At 34.7% G+C, this 22333-nt stretch overlaps 2 protein-coding genes across 2 annotated transcripts in view; one reads left to right on the top strand and one right to left on the bottom strand.

Moving 5' to 3' along the window:
• The first annotated feature begins 919 nt into the window (after positions 1-919).
• Positions 920-8021, top strand: LOC120328848 (uncharacterized). Its single transcript, XM_039395396.2, has 3 exons — positions 920-1071; positions 4002-4170; positions 4761-8021. Exons 1-3 carry the CDS (start codon positions 981-983, stop codon positions 4903-4905), a joined length of 405 nt encoding a protein of 134 aa, XP_039251330.2. The 5' UTR covers positions 920-980; the 3' UTR covers positions 4906-8021.
• Positions 8022-11753: 3732 nt separating this feature from the next.
• LOC120328892 (plexin-A2-like) overlaps positions 11754-22333 on the bottom strand; it is a 52781-nt gene continuing 42201 nt past the window's right edge. The window contains exons 24-33 of the mRNA XM_039395455.2: positions 21070-21216; positions 20265-20427; positions 19473-19579; positions 18932-19056; positions 18441-18549; positions 17353-17445; positions 16582-16751; positions 15877-16089; positions 14896-14971; positions 11754-14737 (exon numbers count right to left, since the gene is read on the bottom strand). Coding sequence (XP_039251389.2) covers positions 14564-14737; positions 14896-14971; positions 15877-16089; positions 16582-16751; positions 17353-17445; positions 18441-18549; positions 18932-19056; positions 19473-19579; positions 20265-20427; positions 21070-21216 — 1377 coding nt within the window. The 3' untranslated portion in view covers positions 11754-14563. The remainder of the gene's footprint in view (positions 14738-14895; positions 14972-15876; positions 16090-16581; positions 16752-17352; positions 17446-18440; positions 18550-18931; positions 19057-19472; positions 19580-20264; positions 20428-21069; positions 21217-22333) is intronic.

Raw genomic sequence — 22333 nt, 5'->3', positions numbered from 1 at the left:
GAAGGATCTGCTTCGTTGAATAGCTGTACAATCATAAAAATCTGATCTGTTTTGAGTTGGTTAATGTATTTACCCAGCCGACGCCTAATCTAGAATTTCCGCCAAACATCATTATCTTTCTATCGTCATGTTTGTGCCATGGCACGATTGATGCTATAATTTAGTCATGTTGGAAAACTTCGTTTGCGATGACTTCAGATTTGATTAAGGATTTTTCATGAGAATATTTATGGCCGGCAATGACAAAAACAACAACATAAAGGAGTCCTATTTAAGTCCTGTTGCCCCCCCCCTCCCTCTTCCGTAACCCACGTTTTCCGGCCTCCATCCAGGCCCGCCCGCTATAATGGTCTAATTTGGCAATTAGAAATTTTAGAACCCCTCCCCCACCTCCTTCCTGGATACGCCTCTGCTATCGTCAGAGTTTGATTTGCTTAATTTTGACGAGTGTGCCATAATACACATAATATTTGCCTAATAGCTCTTCCAGCTCTTTCTCTAAAAAATAAAAGTTACCAATATTTTCGTTGCTATCTTTACATCTTGAAAGCAGCGTATGTGCCTTTTGTGTATTTCTCGAGTTGACGTGTCACAATATCGTTAAGACTTTATAGTACAATTGTCGCATAAAATGTAATGGCTTATGTCTCTCAGCACACCTCCTTCAATTTTCCGTAAAAGCCATTTCAATTAAATCTGTACATTTGCCAATTAAATAACAAAAGAAATACCACATAGTCAAGATTCAATATAAACTGATCGATACCTCACTAATAAGACGTTTATCCACCGCAGATCTCTTGTCGAACTTGGAATTTTCAATTACAGTGCTGTCATTATTTCAAGAACTGCCTTGCGAATTTGAATCAAAAATAGGCGACTGCGTTAGAAATTGAAATTCAATACTCTATGTTTGTTTTATATTCGATACATTTCGCAGACATTTTATTCTAATTACGTTAGATAAATAACAGGCAAATATGACGAGTGGCGTTAAATCTAGTTGGAGAAGTACTGCTTCTGCTTTGTGCGTTCTAGCAGCAATCGGAATTACTTTTGGATTTTTATATGGTAAGAAGATTTTTTTAATGCTGTAGAATGTGTACATTATAATTAGGAATCATATTAATCTTAAATTGCAATTTTGAACGTATTGAGTTTGTTGTCTAGGGCCTTGACACGTAGATCTGTTGTAGTCTGTCTAACAGCCTGTCTGGAAAATTTTGAGTCAGACTAAACATTAGAGAATAACATTCTTGAAAGTGTGATGCATGAATAAAAATGATTATGCTGTCCTGGCTTTCCAACCCAGAATAATTCCGTGCGCCCAAATCATTGTTGGTTGGTAAGGATGCTTCTGTTCGTAGCCTTAAAGAGCTAACGAGTTAAATTCCATCAGCCTACTTTAGTTCTTAAGTAATAAAATCAATCAACAAACAACAGTTCAATAGTTCAAGTTTTATCTAATCAAGGCATACGCATTACTTTATAATGATTTTGACCAGACATATAAAAAGACTGATGTTAAATATTTCTTAAGTTATTCATTATAGATTATATTTAAATGAAGTGTTGATTATAATAACACAATGTGCGCACGAGTTGAACTTTTTGATTTTGGCTTCAAGTCATAATTGATCAATACTCTCTATATTTTTATGTCAGCGCTGTGAATGTTCAGTTCAAATACAAGGTACTAGCCTTTAATTGAATTTTAAAAATAATTTATGACAGTCGATATATAATATTTTTTTCGGATCTGACTTTGACGAAAGCAAAATATGTTTTTGTCCACACCATCCTTCTAATTGACAACTTACTCGAAAGCGGAGCCGCCTCAAGATGAGCAATTTTTAATTTTGATGACGTCATCTGAAACAAAAAGGATCCCATAGAGGCGGGAAATGCAATCTTTAAACCACTGAAAATTTCAAAGCAATTGGTAGGGTAGTTGAACGGATAGGCTATATTTTCATAACAATATAAAAAAAATAAATCAACATAGCCAAAAAGTTGAAAGTTTTGTAGATCGAGTATCTACACATTAATGGCGCTATTCATTTGCTCGAGTGTTATACTGGGGGTTTGTGTAGCTTCGAATAAATTCCTATGTAGATATGGGCTACAAAAACCTTAACGTCGTGATAGACAGTACAGATATGCCTAAACAAATTTCAAATCTATTGTCAAACCTTTCTTGAAGTAACGTCTGTTTGGCCGTTAATAATTTATAACAATTTATTCGGATTGGTCCGATTTACAGACCCTCAGTCAGACGTTCATGTAACTACCATTAAATATTAATGAGAATCTATCTTGGTTTTGAAGTCAAATCATCGACTGTGAAAATGAAAAAAGGAAAATTTATTTGAGAACCGGTATTCTCAACTATATTAAAAAGTATTCTGAAAATATACCCAAAAAAACTACGGTAATTCATAGACTTTAGCTAATATATAGTATATTTAAAGTGTATAAATACACGAATATTTCACGTTAAATTTACGATTTGATAAGATTAAGTCGACTTTACAAGCGGAAAATTAAATTGTTCCAACACAATCCCTAAAGAAAGTACACGCGCTACCAATTTTACGGTATTTTGCGTAATTTATTGTGCCCGCAGCAATATTTACTTTGAAGGCCTTTGTGATAAAATTGCAAAAGAAATTACTATAATTGAATTGTAAGGTGACCAACCGTGCTAAAACAAGTCTTCTTAAGTTAACCGAAGCCAAACAAAGTTACCGTAATGCTAGATTAAATGTCCGAATAACTTTCCAAAGAATAAATTATCGTACTGAGTATGGGACCAAGAACCAGAACGACAAGGAGGTGAAAAATTCTCAATTTTCATTTTGTATGTGCTTACTGCTTACGCCACCTTTTTAGCAAGCTCATTAAACCATAAAGATTCCTGTTTTAACCATTCCTTTGTTGAGCCCTTAGCGTTAGCCAATGAAGTGCAATGTTGTTAGCATTGACGATCAATTCCTCATTTGAGGATATTTTGCTGTAGGCATTTAATTTGTAATACTGTATGACTAAAATTTGAAATCCAATCTCGGTTGAGTTTGCAGAAATGTGTTATTTGCTCCAATGAGTCACAAGTGAATACGATCTATCTGACAAAAAAAAACACTTCTGGGGTTACCGGCACATATTTCCCAACAAACATGAGAGAGCTGCTAGTGTTGTTTTGAATCGATGAATACTAAATTTAGGCGTTACAAATGTCAAACAAATTGGTCGATATTTTTACCAATGCCAGTTTGTATTAATAATCATTTTGCATATCCGCATATACACGACATATATCTATAACTCGTTCAACAATGCAATATGGCCATTACAATGTGTCAGTATATAGGCAGAAGAAATAGACTGGCAGTCTATTATCGGCGACTCAGATCACTCGAATATTGAAATCTTTTCATAAACCAATATCTGACGAAGGCGCTCCATCGACCCTTTTCGTCAAGTAGGTCTGAGGTTTGAAGGGTGTGTAGCGATAAAAGCCGTCATAATATATAACTGGATAGTCCTTTATATTCATTAATGTCTTTGGTAGAAACTTTTGCAATAAGATAAAGCCCTTGACAACTGGTTTATATACTTCATGTTTTCACCAGCTGGTCGGTTGATGAGGTAAGTATGTGTAACGGAGCCAGTAAGGTACATCGGCCGGGAAGTTTGGATTTAGAGCTCCTAGACCTAGATCGCAATAGTATATTATTTCAAATGTATTTGTGACATTTTTATGCACAAGCGTATGCTTCTCGCTTTAGAGTTTAAAAAGGTTAGATCTTTCTAAACCGTCCCATTTCCAGTTTCCGCCACAGAAGCCACTCGATATTAATCTCATTCTGTCTTAAAATGCGGCTTGTGTTTTCCATTTTATTCATTGTGTTCTTCTATTACTACATGTTATGTTAGTTGTAAACGCAAATGAGTATTGCCTCACTCAGTGTGATGCATAAGACCTTTTAATTATGTTTCAGTAATGGAATATTTGACTCTGTCCGGTAAGAACACTTGTACGCAGTCACAAGGACAGCGTGAAACTTTAAAGTGCTTGGCGAAGCTAGCAGAAGATCTAACGACTTCCGTAACTGACGTCAATCGAGTGCGTGAGCCAATAAATGAGACGCAACAGACGCAAATCTGCAGGTAATTAGTTTATGATTTTGTCACCAAGGTGCTAATTCCGTTTGAATTCACCCGAAATGTCACCATTTGAGTAAATTATATTTAATTTAACAGTTTTAGATTTCCGAAATAAATTTTGACGTGACCGACACATGGTTTCCAACTAATAAGCATCCATCTTGAACAATTAACTTGTTTGGCACTCCCATGTCATGCACACCAAACGAATAGCTGGTTAACTATTCTCATGGGCTGGCGAGACGTGCTTTGCCGTATGATTCAGTCGTTTTATCGGCTTTCCCTCTTCTGAGATATAAATAAGAAATTCCTATACTCCACCTAAACCGATAACCGGGCCGTAGTCCTATATACTGAGCGCCTTTTTCTGCTCGCCTTTGGGTAAACATAATCAATTCTATTACACTTTGAGCGGGAAGATATTATTCGAAAAACAACGCTTGTTTTTGCTCTAGAGACATACAATCCAGCGTTGTGATATATCTTTATAAGTAAGGCGAAGTTACAAGAACCTATTTAAGAGTAAAGGAATCTCATTCAAATATATATTGACTCAAACACAAGAAATTAATGAATAAAAAATTGTCTTTCAGATCTTGGTCAAATTATTTTGATTGTAATCGGGATATTCATGAGAAGTGTGGAAAGATTTACAATTCCGAATTTAGGTTCACGAACATTTCATCAAGAATTTCATTTTGTTCTTTCAATACAACTGAAATAGGGGTGACGTTGTGATGTGATTGACAAGCGCTAACTTCCAGCGAGAAGTGATCTATTGTTTAGTCAGTATGTCCAAACGTCTGACTTGACGAATACTGTTGCCGTACCGGGACATAATAAGAAAATTAAAATTAACGAGGATGGCATTTGATAATGAAAACGTGGCTTGACGTCATTTGTGGACTTGGCATTGAGTTTACATGCACGTCATGCCATCTGTTCAATATAACTCGTCTGTCATGCTGTCATTCAATCACCTGGAAGATATTAAGCACCACCGGTTATATTTACGTGGTTTGAGATATTCAATCGGGGCACGGCCAAAGTAAAACTGTAGTTAAATTAACAACAATTTAATAGTAAATCGATTTCTGTATCCACCTTTGCCTAGTCTTGTAGCTATTAATATATTATATGCTATGTTTGTAATACGCTATGAATTGGCCACGCGTGATAGACGCTGTTTTTCATCGAATCTTGCTCGATTAAGAACGAAATGAATTTAAAATTGGTCTCCGAAATGGAATAAATTGAAATCTATGTAAAACGGGCAATATATTTTAGGTCAAACAACAACCATTCCACTGCGAAAATGTTAATTAATTCATTTCCGAATTAATATTTAATTATTTACCTATCCACGTAGAACATAATACTTTTAAATGCGTTCATATTTCGGTATCTTGAAAATATTGAACATAAATATCTGACCATGTTTTTGTTTCGTTGTCGCGTTTTGTCGGCAAATAGTAATGTTTTCCATTTTGTGATATGTCTTATATTAGAAATACTTCATAATTTTGATTATGAAAAATCATGATTATTTTTTGAATTATGAACTTTATTTGATTTTGACTTTTAATATTTTTTGAGATCAGACTATATGATTTCTTGATAAATCTGGACAGGGTATCATTACAGGAAACTTAATAGTTTTAGACCAGGGTCGTCCAGCCCTTGGCCAGCGGGTCACATGCGGCCCGCAGAATAGTTTCGAGTGACCCGCGCAGTATTTTTTGAAATTAAATAAACTAAACTTAACCCGATGTCTCCCACAAATTTGAGGCACAATTGACACGTCCCATAAGAAATTAGGTAAATTATTATTAAAAAAATTATTTCTCGTCGTCCAAATGCGCGAGAGACACGACTAAAAGAAAATTTTGGTGACATCGCTTTCAATTTACTTCGACTGTAGTGAGAACTGATATGGACGATTTGTCTATTTCAGCATGTTGTATTCAAACTCCCTTTACAACGAGCGGTGAAATTTATACAATACAGGGCAAGGTGTGTTTCGTAATTTTGGTTTGTTTGTATCAGCCATCCACATTCAAATATCGGTTCTCCATGTCGAGCATGTACCACATCTTGCGTTCTGGTCGACATCGATGTTTTTTTTTATTTCTCGAAGAGCCGCGAATTTTGCTCAACAATATCGAAAGCTATGATGCGATCATTGGTCGAGGGAAATTAAAGGAATAAATTTACAATCCAAATTTAATTCATTATGATTATTATCTTTAGTGCAGGCTTTGATCATCCTTATCGCCAATAAGTACAATATCTTTGCTACTAGCTTCGGTATAAGTTGTTTTTTCTGTTTGAATTTTGCAATCGTGTGTATGATATTTTTGCGTTGAATAAAATTTCTGAAATTTAGTCACTGCGTGAAAATGCGTGTTCAGATATTCGCAATAGCTTTGTGCAATCCAAGCGTTTGATTCAGCGACGCGAGTATGCGGCCCGCAATGAGTTTCCTCATCTGAAAGTGGCCCGCGGCACAAAAAAATTTAAAGACGATAAAGCATGAAATTTCCTTTTCAGCTACATATTGCATAATATGCTGGTGGGTGATGTATTTTTATTGGGTTTCTCCCACAAGTCCTACTTGTTCTACCCCACACTTGCTCCAGACCGGTCCCAATGGTATGAATACTGCACCATATGCAAACATTCTACCCGAGTAATATATCTATCCCTCTTCTGTCATAACCAGTAGAAGTTATCGCTCCCTCCCCTGTCCCTACCAAAATAATTTTATTGTATTGATGATTTGTATTGATAATTTTGGTGGACAAAATAATAAATATCTTTCTCTCTCTCTATCACGCACAGTTATCACTTGTCCCACAAAATAATTCTACCCTAACTCAGAACAGTAAGAGATGAGTGCGGGACAAATATGAAGAAAGTGTGGTAAAAATAGGTCAAGTGAAAATGAAATGGTGCAGAAGATGATAGAACACGAAATATTTTTATATTTTTCTATTAATCTATCTTATTTAGAAAAAAAACTCGAAATTAACTATATTTTCAAGTCGTACCTATTTTAAAACAATTTAAATAGAAGAAACAAACAGTTTATACGCAATTCTCTTGATAATTGAACGGTATAATTAGATACGACTCCAAAAGGATAAACTATATGCCATTTATATTGTTTAAAAGGAATTAACCTATTGGTTGATCCGTAAAACTGTTGCAGAAAAAATCACATTTTTTTCAATTATTGTACCAATCGCCTCAAGCTCGCTTCTGAAGGCTATCACTAATGTTTTTTAAAATAAATATTATTTTGGGGATAGTTATTTTAGCCGAAGTTTGTTGGCTTTGAGAGATAAAAATACGTCACCACTTCTATATTCAATCAAAACACAATCTGCGGGGTTTCCATGCCCACACTCGATTTGCTATACATTCGTATAACAATAAAACCACAATTAATCCAGCATAGCTGTAAATGGATTAATAAACCAGTATTATGGTATTTTTCGTTACATGAAAACATTTTGACGGCTTCCATTGTTACTCAATTTCGAAGTTTATTGATGTGACAAGCGTACACAGTTAAAGCTGATAAGCTAAAATAATCACATTGTATTTTAATGAATAATTTAGTAGGTGTTGTCAGACACAAAAGCGATCAGTGAAAGTCAACAAAGTCCGAAATTTTCATCTTTCCTGGTTTAAAATAATCATTATATACATAAAGATCTGCATACACAATATATACATTGTATATTGCAGGATAGTCTCATATATGATAAATCATTGACTTAATCAATACTTCCATTCGTTTTTTCTTCAATTTCTAATTTTAGATCTCTCTGGCTCACAGTACGGTCTCCCTAAACCAGGGGTCACCAAACTACGGCCCGCGGGCCGGATCCGGCCCGTGGCGTCATTTTATCTGGCCCGCAATAACACGCAAAAATGGCTAAATGTTTTACCGATGCAGATTTTCCCCATCATCGTCTTCCTTGTTTATTTCGTAACATTGGCCAATCAGCAAGATGCAAAAAATTGTCGTAATAATAGGCCTTTTTGCATCCTCTCAGACACTTTTGTCACCCTGACAGATTTTCAGTCGTGGTTGTGAACAATACTTCGTTTTTGCGGCTTTGAATGGTATTCGTTAGTTTTTGGTTGTGTTTCGGAAATTGGAGTATGAATCAAATAAGTCAATCATCATTTGCCTCCTTAGGAGTTGTAGTTTTAATAGTATAGTAATGAAAAATTAGTCTAGAAATAGCTGTGACAAAATAGGCTAAAATTCTCTACCGGCACGCAACGTTTTATAAAAAGTTTGAGAAAAAGTTTTATAAAAACGGTCAAGAAATAACTGAGATATCGGAATTTTAGTACCGCCCGACACGCCAATTATTTCCATAAGGATTGTATTACTTTTTTGAGGAGAACTGTAATTAATATGAAAAAAGAACACTTATCAATCACCAATCTTTCGATGTGCGTCACATCAATGGAATATTGAGACTATTTCAGGATTTTATTCTGGCAACGGTCATTGACACCGCCGAAAGATCGTCGCAAATAAACGCTGGAGTTGTGCATGATAGTTTGACAGTGGTTAATTGTGGGTTATAATTAACGATGTTCTGATTGTACAAACTTCATAAAAATTGGTAAGTATCAAGTTAGGCAAGAAATGCACACGTCCATATAAATTTTATTGGTGTCCATAGACAATATCATTAATTTGTACTACGTATAACTGGAGCGTAATTTTTAAAAGCTCCAAATGTTGGAAAATTTATGCGCTAATGGAAAAATTCAAATACCAGATAATAGTTATTTATTTTATCTCAATTATGGAATTCCAATTTCATGGAATTCCAAGATACAGCAGGCAACTCGTAGTCATTTTTATGAGCGGTATTCCAACACGGCGTAACGGTAATAGGCAGACGTGTTGCGTACATTTTTTGGCGCGAAAAAGCGGATTTTGTAACATTTCTAATTCATGACAGCAACGTCTTAATAACAGCTAAACTCAGGATAGTTGTCTAGATATAAAAATCTTGTATATTTGTTTTCCTGGGATGTTCTCGATCTTTATTCTGCAATATAGATAGAATTTAGTATTCAGGTCTTCAGAAATGTAGAATATATATTGTTGAATGAATTGAATGGATTTCCCAACTTTTGTGAATTTATTGTATTGCATTGACAAAAATATTCATCCGGCCCGTTTCAACACAGTTTGAGTCATACCCGGCCCGCGGTCAAAAAAGTTTGGTGACCCCTGCCCTAAACGTTACGATTAACCCGCGTCGGAACTTCTTATCCCTGCATCAACCTTGAGCATATAATCAGTTATATACTCAGACTAGTTTTCACCACGACCCACTTGGCATGGTCAATTTTTTTTTTCGACCCACACGAATAAAAATAAAGTAAAATTTAATAGAGCAGTAAAAATTTGAAAAATAATTGACATATGATTCAATGACCCAATGTGCTTGCATATCCTCGCACAAATGATCGAATCTTGCCTCTAATTCGGTGATGGAAGGTCTCTGTACTGGTTCCGACGCGACCCTTTTGTGGACCCTTCTTGATCACCAGTTTGAAGAGCTCCGACAGACCAGTCCAAGATTAGGCATTTTTTAACAAACTTGAATTGCTTTAAATTGTGGACTTGTTTCAATAAGTAACAGCTCCATTTTCGAAAACAAAAGCACATAATACCATTCTCGGAAATATGTTAAAAAGTAGGCTATGTCGCTAAATACGAGTATATATATCTATACTTCGGTTCTGTATAACAAGTTGTTTTTAACGACTCCTACTCTTTAGCTCCGAACAAGGCGCTGCAAATGCCACCACTGACATTTAAGGAGTTACTATTTATTTGAAGAATCGAATCTTTTGGGTTGGGCATTGCCTAGCAAATTTATCACAACCTGGGTGAGCTATTGGGCTTGAGAATTGAACTCGAAATGTGTAATTTGTGATGCCAATACAGTAAGTATGGCCGCAGATATATCGCGCCCAATTCTCCAGATAGATAAGTATTTTGTACCTTGCCTATAGCTATAGGGTTGATTCAAATCAGATTATGGCTCGAGGTGTAAATGAGGGAAGTAAGTCATGTTAGAACCACACGTCCCCTGCATACAGAATTTTATTCTTTATATATATATATGTTTTTACTTCGAAATTTTGTGTGATGACCTCTTTCTGCGGTTCTGCGACCTTGTGTTACGCTAAAGTCGAAAGTTTTTTGACCGTACCGTACAGCGGACTAGATAAAGAAAGGTAATAAAAAGGGCAAAGTAGACTACTTCTACGCTTTGGCTTTCATGTCCATATATTTGGGCATCGCTCTCTTGTATTAAATAGAAGTTATTGATTACCATCGACATTTGACTTGGATACGAACTTCTAAAACGTTATTGGACACGAATTGTACATACGGATAGTTTTGTTATTATGCTTTTCTCATTTTTTACTGGACTAATTGCTTTAAAACGTTCAGTGCTTAAAAGTTGTTATTGTCGCTAGAGGGCTATTACTTTGTTTTATTTCGGGAATTTTTGTGGACTCTGTGGGATTCGCTTTTTGGGCGATATGACGTCACCAAAATAAAAAAAATTGCGTACCTTGTCTCGTTCGCGTTCGTTGCTATCCGTGTGATCAAGCGAATTCTTGAAGTTTGCGGTACCGGTAATTTGCAGTTTGCACTGCACACCCGTACTACTTTGTTTTAATTTCGTGTCCATATATTTGAACATCGCTCTCCTGTTATTAATTATTTCACTATAGGTTGCGTTGAATACGTCTGAGGAAATATATGTCCAGGCCAAAACTAATTGTACCACATCGGTCGCGCTCATTTTATGGTTCGTACCAACCGAATTTTGAATGGAGAGGTTGCAATAACTTGATACATTAAAGATATGTAATCCAAACTGTGCGACAGGAATCTAATCGCGAAAACATCAGAATATAAATAATAAATGATCATGTGGGGGGTCCCGACAAAGCCATAATAACAGGGGCACCAAGGGCCTATTCGAGCAGGACTTTGAAAACGCTATGCTTAGCTTGACTAATCACTAATAAGGCGCTACATTTTATATACTGTATATGTATGGATATTAACATGTTTTATCTACTCTGTTGCAATAATATAATGCATTTTGGTGTCCGCAATTTTTGTACTTTTGCCTCGGTTCACAAATGTTGACGTCATTGTCACGGCTCACTTTGCGACATAATTTTGCCTATGACTCGAGAAAACCTTGGAAATTCCTCGCTACTGTACTTGGATGTAGTACATACACTACCGGTACTCCGCAGCTGATCCAACGATCAAACCATCTCTCTATGTGACATCGAGTTATACCGATAGACTACCGATTATACTGATAGATACGGTGCCGCTGATAAAAGTAGCTAAACAGGGCTGATTTTTACAGATTACAGACATTAAAATGCCAGGATAACACATTGAACGGGGAAACCCGTGTAGTGAACGGATAGAGATGGTTGCGTTTCATCGAGAATATGAAGATATCCTTTCCATACAATCTCTTCACAGAAAAAACCCACATTAATTAGGAAAACTTTTAGCGTTTTTATTTGAATCATTAATAGTAAGAATAATAACAATAGCAACAAAAGACCAAGATTAGTCAAAAATTCTACGTTGGAAAAAAGGCGGCAGAAATAACGAACAAAAATAAGCAGTGAGGAGAAAGCGAAAGCGACCGTGTATCAAATAAAATCACGCAAAATCGGAGAAAAATTGATAAAAACACGAGAAATGAACCGCAAAATCAACATTTTACAATAAATATATACTTTTTCTTGTTTTTCACGACAGAACAAAATCGGAAGACGTAACTTGAATTACCTTGTGTTATAAAACGAATCGAGTATGACACAACGACTTAAAGGCTGTTGTATACAAACTGACAAACATTATACGAAAATTAGACTAACAACTCGAAGACCAGGATTTTTAAGGCAATTATAACGTAAGAATACAATAAAAAACAACAATAATAATTTATCTTTCAACCTTATATAACAACACGTCGACGACAACTGAAATATTAGATCAAGGATCGAAAATCACGACTATATAAACGAGGTTGTCTCGAAAATATCTAGCCCACTTTCATAAATCTCACTTCATATAAATACTCGAACCTTTTTTCAAGTAATTTATCAACCATAACCTAGAAAACAGCATAAATTCCACTTCATATGCTTATTTCAACCATTTTTCATGCAATATATATCTAAGTGTGGCAAAGTGGGACGCGGACATTTTTGAGACACTGCTGTAAACGGAACTATCGAACGAAATCTTCTAGAAATAAAAAATAAATTTGTGCTGTTCTACTGAGCAAAGCATCCTAGTGTATTTTCAATATACTCGTGCAGATATCGTTTTTGATTTGAGAGGGTTTTGAACTGTGGAATGCATTGAGAAATATCAAATTTACCTGGAGAACAATTATTTTCTTTAAGGAATCTTCTTAAAAATGATACCGAGTTTGTCCATATGGTTTTTTAAGCGATTTGGGGAAAATTTAAAAATTACGGACACTGGACTTCAAAAAAAGATGCCCGAAAATTTGAAATAGAATTTTTACCTAGAAGTTTTAGACTAGAATCATCTATTGACATATATGAACAACAGATAACCCGTGTTAAAATGTGGTGATTTATCTATGGCCATATGCATTAGCAAGAGTAGATAATTATTTCCATCACCATGGAAATTTTTTTTTTTTCTTTTCGAATAAGAATTTATGGAATGTAATACGATATGGAGAGCCTGCAACTAATAAAAACTATGGTGTAACAACTCGTAACTATTTCAGATATACGTAATGGATGCTTACTTATTGATAATCAACACGAAGGATATATGGAGGTTTTGTAATTTGGGAATGGTTATTGGTAAAATACCAGACGATATAAAAAAAGGAGAGAATTATAGGAAAAAAGTTTCATTCGGAATGAGAGAATAATGACGTCACCTACCTTACCAATGCGAAGACGACATGTCAAAACAAAAACAATTTCAGGATAAATTAAACGGATTCATGAAAAACTCACGATTCGGAACAAAATTACCATAAGAAAAAAAAAAACTAACAAAAAATTTCATCAAAAAATTACAAGACTATTTGCTATCACAAAAAACTTTGCCATTATTAGAAGTTGAAAAGTGAATACGTAAATATTTTTTTTTGTCAAACAAATTAGATAATGCCTAACCATAAATAACTCTTTTCTGGGAAACTTCCAATTATAACTGAAAAGATCACCGATTATCAGAACACATAGAAACATATAACAAAATAACCAATCATGATTGTTATAACGATAAGGCCACATATGAGCAATACTGCATAATGCTAAATTACCATCGATATGATTTCTAAATGCATACTATTCCGCAGAAATGTCTTAAACGAACGGTTCCTTCGAACAACTAATGTTAAAATAATTTCATATTAAATATGGTTAGTCATTTTTTCCAAATACATCATTTTAAATATTTTTCATAGTTTCATATAGAAAAAAAAAGCACCCAACAAAAATACTGTCGGTGTTTAACATTAAAATGAAAATTACAAGATTTGGCGAATATATATGTAAGAACAATCAAATGAGGTTATTTTTATTTCTCGTTTTTTTAGGTTCGACTAGCACTTGATCTTTCTACGTTTGCTCAATTTAAGTATAAAAAGTTCGGATAATTTTCAATCTAAAAAAAACATGTAAAATATATCAGCATTTTCCAAAGCAAAGTTTTGAACAATCAATCTATCCTTTTTTCTATTACAATACATATGTGGAAAAATATTTTTTAATCATGTCCAACAAACGTTTGGTATAAACAGAAATTCATTGTTTTTATGGCCAAGTCAGTTGGGTGAAAACGGACTGACATTCTGTCTATGGCCATTCATCGGTCCCTAATAAAACTGAACAAGCTGGACTGGCCGTACATTGATTGAGTCCTATCAACAAGATAGCAATAGCAAATAAATTTCAAAGAGAAGAAAACATACTTTTAGATAGTATGAGAAGCTGAGATAATTAGCCTAATTACTAAGAAATAAAAACAATTGAATGATATTTTTCAACAAAAGTGTCTGCTTAGACAGAGCCTTGTTCGAAGAAAAAGTCATAACCGACGTATAAAAAAACTTTGCTTATAACATTTCCAATGCTACACAGTCTTTAACAATTACAATTGTATATATCCACATTCTCCACTCTCCCTGATTTGTGCATAATAACACATCATTCATCGTCTCTCAAAATATCCCATTCGTTTGCTTTCATTCTTTCAATACACCTCAAATAATATTTGTAGAAGAGGCATAACGAAGTCCATGTCTTACACTGTGCTTGTCATGGTGGTTGCGACTTGTTCGAGACGTTGCGCGAGTCTTTGGGCTCTCGCTGCGTGGTCCTCGTTGAGCGATTCTATAATTTCCGTGCTAAATCTTTGAACATATAAGTAGAGTTCTGTTAGGGCTGCCTGGGCGGTTGCTTCATTCACTGTGTAACCCTGTCATAAATGGAAAGGAAAGTATAAAAATTTCAAACTATCAAAATAAATGAAACAGTCACTGTTTCTCTGAATCAGAACCACTAGCAAGGTTCATAAAATAAGATTTAAACGGATTCGATCTTAACATAATTTCAGTATTAAAAAATCCATCTTACCCTAGATTCTTCTAGCAAGAAATATTCCATATCTTGACGACCAAGTGGATCCATCCCTGAGATTTCTTCATAGTAACTGGAATATACAAAAACATACACGTAAATATATATAGGTATATATATATGGCATTGGAAATATAAAGCACAAAATGAAATTCAGTTCAGGCTTTTGATGAAAAGTGTTCTATATTGAAAATTTTTAACATGCCTTACAGCAGAGAAGTAATAATGAAAAACAAGCCGGAAGATGCCCAGGATCTTCGTGGAGACTTGGGGCCCCACATGCATGCAAAATTGCAGCCCAAAAACGGCACCTCACTACGAAACTGCTAGTTCATTTTTGGGCGCCGAGCGTCTTGTTAGCATCTTTGTTTGAGCGGTATACTGTGCTTATTTATTTGCAAAGGGTATCGTTATCGGAATTTAGATTTGCGACTTAGTTGATGAAATGGCAAGAAATTGTGAGTAATTTGGGAACCTTCCAGCGATCAGCACATATTCTCACGGCTGCCATGGAAAGAAAACATCAATCTGATTGTTCCGGCAACGCACATTACCAGAATGGCCGATAACCCTCATGAGAAATTTCCATCCAGCTGTTTGGATGTTACAGCTAAACACACAGGCAGACACAATAACTGGAAATAAAGACCTCCAAGAGCGGAGGGAGATCCAACGGAAAATGAGCATTCAGAAACATTGTTTTAATCTACAATGTAGCTTTCTCAAAAAAATACAATTTCTTGCCAATATATTTAAAAGACAAATCCTAGAAGGAACAGCTTCAAGGCAGAATTAACTGAAAACACAATTTAAAAGGGAGATCCAACGGAAAATGAGCATTCAGAAACATTGTTTTAATCTACAATGTAGCTTTCTCAAAAAAATACAATTTCTTGCCAATATATTTAAAAGACAAATCCTAGAAGGAACAGCTTCAAGGCAGAATTAACTGAAAACACAATTTAAAATGAAACTTACTTTACAACCCATTGTTTATAAGTCGATACATCTTTGGCATAAAGTAATTTTCCTGTGGCTGAATCTTTTCCGAGATTTTGATCAGCGGTCGAGCACGAATCCATGAAAGTGCCGGCAATAACACTAAGACAAGAGTCCATCAGTGCGGTTTTCTTGATGTCGAAAATAAATTCTGGATTTTTGATCAAATTGACCCAAAATCGAAGAGGCAGACTGAAAAGTATAGAAATTTTATTTCATTTTCTAGGATACTGTGCTTGAAAATTCTCTAACTGTGAGCCGCAGAACACCAGTTTGACTAGTAAGAGAATCTCAGAATTGCCACGCTCTTTTTGAATTTACATAAAAACACTTGTTTTTAGTTCGATTAAGTATAGCAATAAGTTTAGATTATTATTTTCCGTCACTCAGAATTCTAAAACTATCTTCAAAATAATGTTGCTATTTACATCTTCATGTCTCTGCTAATTTGGATTTTCTGCTTTGACAGAAATTGAAAAATGAGAAAGATAGTTGGAATTGACGTCAAAATGCAGATTGGATGTACTTGGCAAATGGCGGAATCTCATATTGATATTATTTACCCTTACATACTGAACACATTCGGGAAATAAAAAAGTAAATTAAGCTAAAAATTAAATTTTAAAACATTAGGACTTTTTTTTAAAAATAAATAAAAAAAATGCAAATCTATCCCAAACTGACCAGTTACTTTTCCATGTATGTACGATATCAGAATTTGTGACTCCATAATATTCCGCTTGCTCATCGAAAAAGTCGAACATATATTTGATAGGGAGTGGAAGAGCATGACCACGTTGTACAACGCTGAAAATGGTTTCCAACAAATCGTCAACAAATTTTTGGATCGTCCCCTGAAATATATAAGTGGTAAGTGCATTATGGAAATGTGAAGTAATAATTCATACATAAGTATTTATTAAAAACATAGTTTGAAGGAACTAAATGTTATTCGTGAGCACGATGGCCTAGTCAAAAAAGACGTAAGTATGTTGGCCTCACAATCAATGCAATGCTAAATCAGAAAGCTTCAGGTCGCTAGATATCAGAGCTGCTTGTTGGTCATACAAAAGGTTGAATAAAAATGATTAATTTTTTTATAAAAACTAGACTGCTAATATATGAGCCCCAGTAACGACAAAATTTGAAATACAGAATCAAGTAGATTAGGTAAATAGGTATACAATATCAACTATTCTTCATTTAACAAAATTGTGATTTGTGACCAAAAACCTAAGTCCAGCAATGCCATATATGGAATATATACAGCTTACAGGTTAGAAGCTAAGATACCCTAAAAAGAAGAAAACTAAGACCATGCGATTATTTCAATTAAAAATGTAATAAATCGGTTAAACTTCGCCAAAAAGCCAATAGGATTTCTGATAACCTTAAAATTGATTCGAATTTCTACTGTGACAAGGCGCAAGTCTATAAAAAGCCATTTAAATTTACCTTTGTCGCTAACAGTCGTGTGAGATAAATTTCAGACACCATTAAACTTCCATCTGGACCTCCATCCTTAGGTTCTGTGTCATGTTGTTTTGTCTAAAATAAATTATAAATTGTTATCTCAGTTTGGGCTCAATGGCCTCGTGATTGGAGCAGTGTTTCCCAACTTATGGGCAGCGACCCAAATTGGGTCGCCTGAAAATTTTCTTGGGTCGCTTGTTTTTCAACAAAGTTACAAGTAAATGTTACTGCTTTTATTTTAAGTAAATTTGATTTTTTTTTTGTATTGAAATGTTGCTGAATAGTAATTGTATATGTGGGAAGTAACACAAAGTAAAAACTTGGCATCTACTGTTTTACTTAAGTAAAGCAATGCCACGATTTCGAAACTCGCTTATGACAAATAAGGAGAGCTTTCTCACTTTATGGTAATTTTTGCGAAGATAATTTTATGTGAAAATGATTGTTTCATATCAGTCAGTGAATTTTGGTGACCATATAAGACATAAGCATCATTACATACCCATTAGTAGGTGCTCCCGAAGTATGCAAACCAAGATGGCAGACATCGGAACGTAACATGGGTAACAGGTTAGGGTAAGGCGATAATTTTTTTCCAATTTTCTTTATTTTAGTCCTATTATCAGTTCGAAGACTAGCCAAGAGCCTCCCGTAGTATTTATACCTAAAATTATGGCTTAACCCTAACCTAGTACACACATTACATTCCGATGTCCGCCATCTTGGTTCGCATGCTTCGGGAGCCCCGATTAGTATTTAAGTATATCTTTATGCCGCAAGATTTAAAAAATTTTATTTTTTAAAGTTGGGTCTTTTGAAAAAATAGTTGGGAACGACTGGATTAGTGTTCAACCTAACTATGTTGACATCACAGGTTCGACTCATGTTATCCATCTAACCCAGGTGAAAAAAATTGGATAGGCGATGCGGAAGCAGAAAATTCTGGTTCTTTGAAAAATAGTAACTATTCACCGATCAGTGGATGTCTGTATGGAGAATTGCTTTTAGTAAAGGCATGATAATATAACACATCAGGTTCTGACTAAAAAAAGCTTGTTAAAATAACTTACCAAATGATAAGGTTTCTTTCCATCGTCCATTAGTGTAGGTGTCGTTGAACGACTACTTTGCAATGCTGTCATGTGACGTGGAAGACTACCGGCTCCATCGTTTATTAATCTGTGAAAATTTGGATTTATTTAACCCTGCACGTTTGAACACAACCGACTGTCATTTATGTCGGCAAAAACAACCACCGCATCTCTGAATATCATATGTGTAGTTCACAGGTTTGAAACCCATGGAGGTAATTATGTGTGAAAAGAATGTGGACTCATTGTCATGGTATGGTATTCTTGTAACCACGAGTCAGTTACTTCACTATCGAGTCCATGTATCTGATCAATAATCACCATACCTGTCATAATGGAGCAATTGAAAAAACACTCAAACTTTGAGGAAACATAATATTGTTGTAGAAAAGGGACCAAAGAATGATAATCGACCTATCACCCAACAATACTCTGTACAAATGCTCATATCATTTGCTTATAACACCTACCTGTGCCCACTTCCATTATACCTCATTCCACCAATTCTGGAACCAAATGAATTGTTAGAATTCATGGACTGATTGAGAGGATTGTGTCGTCTTGGCACCATGGTGACAACTGCATGATCTTTCACCTGGAATATATTGTGAAAATTGATGAAATACATACAATGGAGGAAAATAAATTCAGTAAAAGATTTCGTAATAAGATTGTGTAACGATGGGTTAAATCCAAATATTGGATCTAGATTGTGACACTTAAATAGGCCATCTCTAAGCCAGCGTACTGAGTAACACAAAATCTTGTTCATATGAAATCATATGAATAAACTTTAACAGAAATTGTGAAAAAATATTTTTTCAATAATATTTCCTTACTGATGGAATTAAATAATATATCTTTCTGCATAGAGGTCAAAACCGAAATGAAAAAGGATTTTCAACCTTAATTATTGTTCATTGGAAAAGACATAAACATACCTCAGCCTGAATAATTATTCACTAATTATTAACAACAAATCCGACATGTAAAAAGCGACTCATATCATACCTCATAATGTTGTAATGTATTGAGCTTTTTCCATTGGCCTTCAGTAATTGAAGTATTATCTTCATCACTCAATATAGCTCGTTCCAAAGCTGGTTCTGCTGCTATTTCTGTTACAGAATTTTACTCATATTAGACATACATTGCGAAATTGTATAAAAATGTGCCTTCAAATGTGTTTTATTTTGTATAGCGGTTTTCTCTATGGCCAATATTAATTTCTAAAAACTAACTATTACAGGACAAAGCAAACTCAATATCCAATTTTCTGTTGAGTTTTCGTTGGATCTGTGTCACAAGGATGTTTAAATAAGATTAAATACAAGAGGCTATAGAAACAGAAGAGCAAAATCTCGAAAAACCATTACACCTGACAAAAGCTGGCCTAAATACTCTATTGAAAGCCTATTTAAATGTGTGTTATATGGAATTGGACTCTCCTTTCATGTTGCTATATTAAATTGAGGAGTTTTCCAACTTGGTTAGATGTGGCAGTTAGCAATACCACAAAAAATTTAATGTTGCCCGCTGGCCTATAACTTTGTACACAGTAATAATGATTGCCGGCATATTCATTTTATACAATTTAGCCTCACTAGTAAAAAGCAGCATTGAGCAATAACGGATGAGAAAAAACAAAAAAAAAATGAGTATGAAGTCATATTCCTCATCATATACTTTAACTCAAGACTACCTACTCCCCCTATTTTCCATACTAGCATGATGAGCCAGATACCACTGTGAATTTGTGTGATACAAACCTAAAAAAATGAAGTACCATATAAGAAAACAAACCTAGATCAAAAGCATCTGGACTTGGATGTTGTGACTGTGGTTGATTTTTATATTTCAATGCAATAATTTTTTCTTTTGTCTGCGTTATTGTGTCACAATCTAATACTCGAACTTGCAATCTTTGTGATGATTGATCAGGATTGTGTTCAGCGACAACAAGGACCTGAAAAGGTTTGAGAAGAGAAATATAATTTATAGAATATTCAATTCAATTCTAATTAAGAAAAATATACCGATTATATTGCAAACTGATAAAGTGATTGAATAATTATTTCTCAAAAATATCACAAAACAAGAGCAAAATGCACTAATGACTAACATGTTCACCGCAACATCATCTGTAGTAGTTTATTTTATCACCACACTGAAAATAGGCACAAATTGCAATAAATTATAGAAAAAAAATCTCATTCCAAGGTGAACATTCTGCCGAAAGTCATAAGGTGTGTCAGTGACATTATGAAGAAATAGCAGCATTTACGGTGATATGAACACATAAAAAAAAGTAAACAAGGTAAACGTAATAACTTGCTAGCAACTTCTTCAATCTTTAAACACTGAAAATTTGAAATTTTTCCCCAGAAAAAGGAAATCAACAACAAAGAATTTCACAATAGTCCACTTTGTGTCCAAAAACTACATATTTGCCTAATAAAGTGCTCAATAATGTGTGAATACAATAGGAGAAAATAAAAGCAAATCTGTTTGTATATCCCAATAAGATGACATTTTTTTCACTAATAAATACAAATATATGAACTATATTATTTTTGATATCACCATCTATAAAGATATGAAAACTTACCAATTGTTCATAAGTAACAGCCTGCCTCAACAACTTATCTTGATTGAGAGAATATTTTGCAAATCCAGTGATTGCATCGACTGGTCCTTTATCAAGTTGAGCTTTGATTGCTCGATATAACATGAACAATGGTTCACCAGCACATTCCTGAATATATAGAAAATAATAGGTAGTAATATACTGCATATCCTCGCATATAGCCAGAATTTAAAACTAAAAAAAAAATTGCCAAACCAAGGGGTGATCTCATTCGCGCATTACTGTGGTCGCACTAAAAATTCGACTTGTAACTCATAATGGTTATCATTTTCATTAATTCTCTTCGGCAACCATTTGCAGTGAAGGGTGCGACCGTCGTGTTACGACTTATATGCTAATTTTTATACATTCACCGTTTTAGAGGGCAGGCTTATATGCGAGATCAGCTTATATGTTGTATATGTAATACCGGTGTTACGGGACTGCGTTCATCTTCTCATAATGGTTATCATTTTCATTAATTCTCTTCGGCAACCATTTGCAGTGAAGGTTGCGGCCGTCTACGGTTGGCTAATATGCTAATTTTTATACATTCACCGTTTTAGGATGTCGGCATATATGTGAGATCAGCTTATATGTGATATAGGTAATACCGGTGTTATGAGACTGCGTTTATCTTCTGAACGAAACATGTCATAAAATGTTAAGACAATTATCAGTGAGCCTTTAATATCAAAATAAAATCCAGTGTTCAGAATATTTACTTTTAATGTTAGTACATAATATACAAAGACAGGTTTACTAATGTTTGTAGGTCAAACTTGAACTCTCTAGTGCAGTGGTTCTCAACTTTTTTTCGTTCGTGGCCCACTTTTTGTTGCACAAAAGTTCTGTGGCCCACTAAGTTTTTTATGCTAGAAAAGTGTTTTCCGAATGAACTTTTATCCAACTGACTATTAGTGGGTTATCTGCTGCTGAACATTATCAATTAATACATTAATTTTTGGTGGGCTCCGAGCTTTTGTTTTGATTTGGCCCACCTCAAGATGTCTCCATGGCTCACCAGTGGGACAAAATTTCAAAGATTCAGATATGCCTAGCTTATTTGAATGCCGATATCAAACAAATAATTGTCTTATATTAGGCAGAAAGTGATCTCAAATGAGAAGAGGGCAATACTCAAAAACAGAATACAAAGGCTAAAACGAAGCCACCGCGGTGCCTTAAGGTGCAATATTTCAATTTTGATGACGTCATCGCACACAAAAAACAAATCCCTCAAAAC

This window comes from Styela clava, chromosome 7 (genome assembly GCF_964204865.1).
Source record: "Styela clava chromosome 7, kaStyClav1.hap1.2, whole genome shotgun sequence".
Taxonomy (NCBI): domain Eukaryota; kingdom Metazoa; phylum Chordata; class Ascidiacea; order Stolidobranchia; family Styelidae; genus Styela; species Styela clava.
Note: the sequence above shows the minus strand (reverse complement) of the source record. Positions and strands in the feature narration are given on the sequence as shown.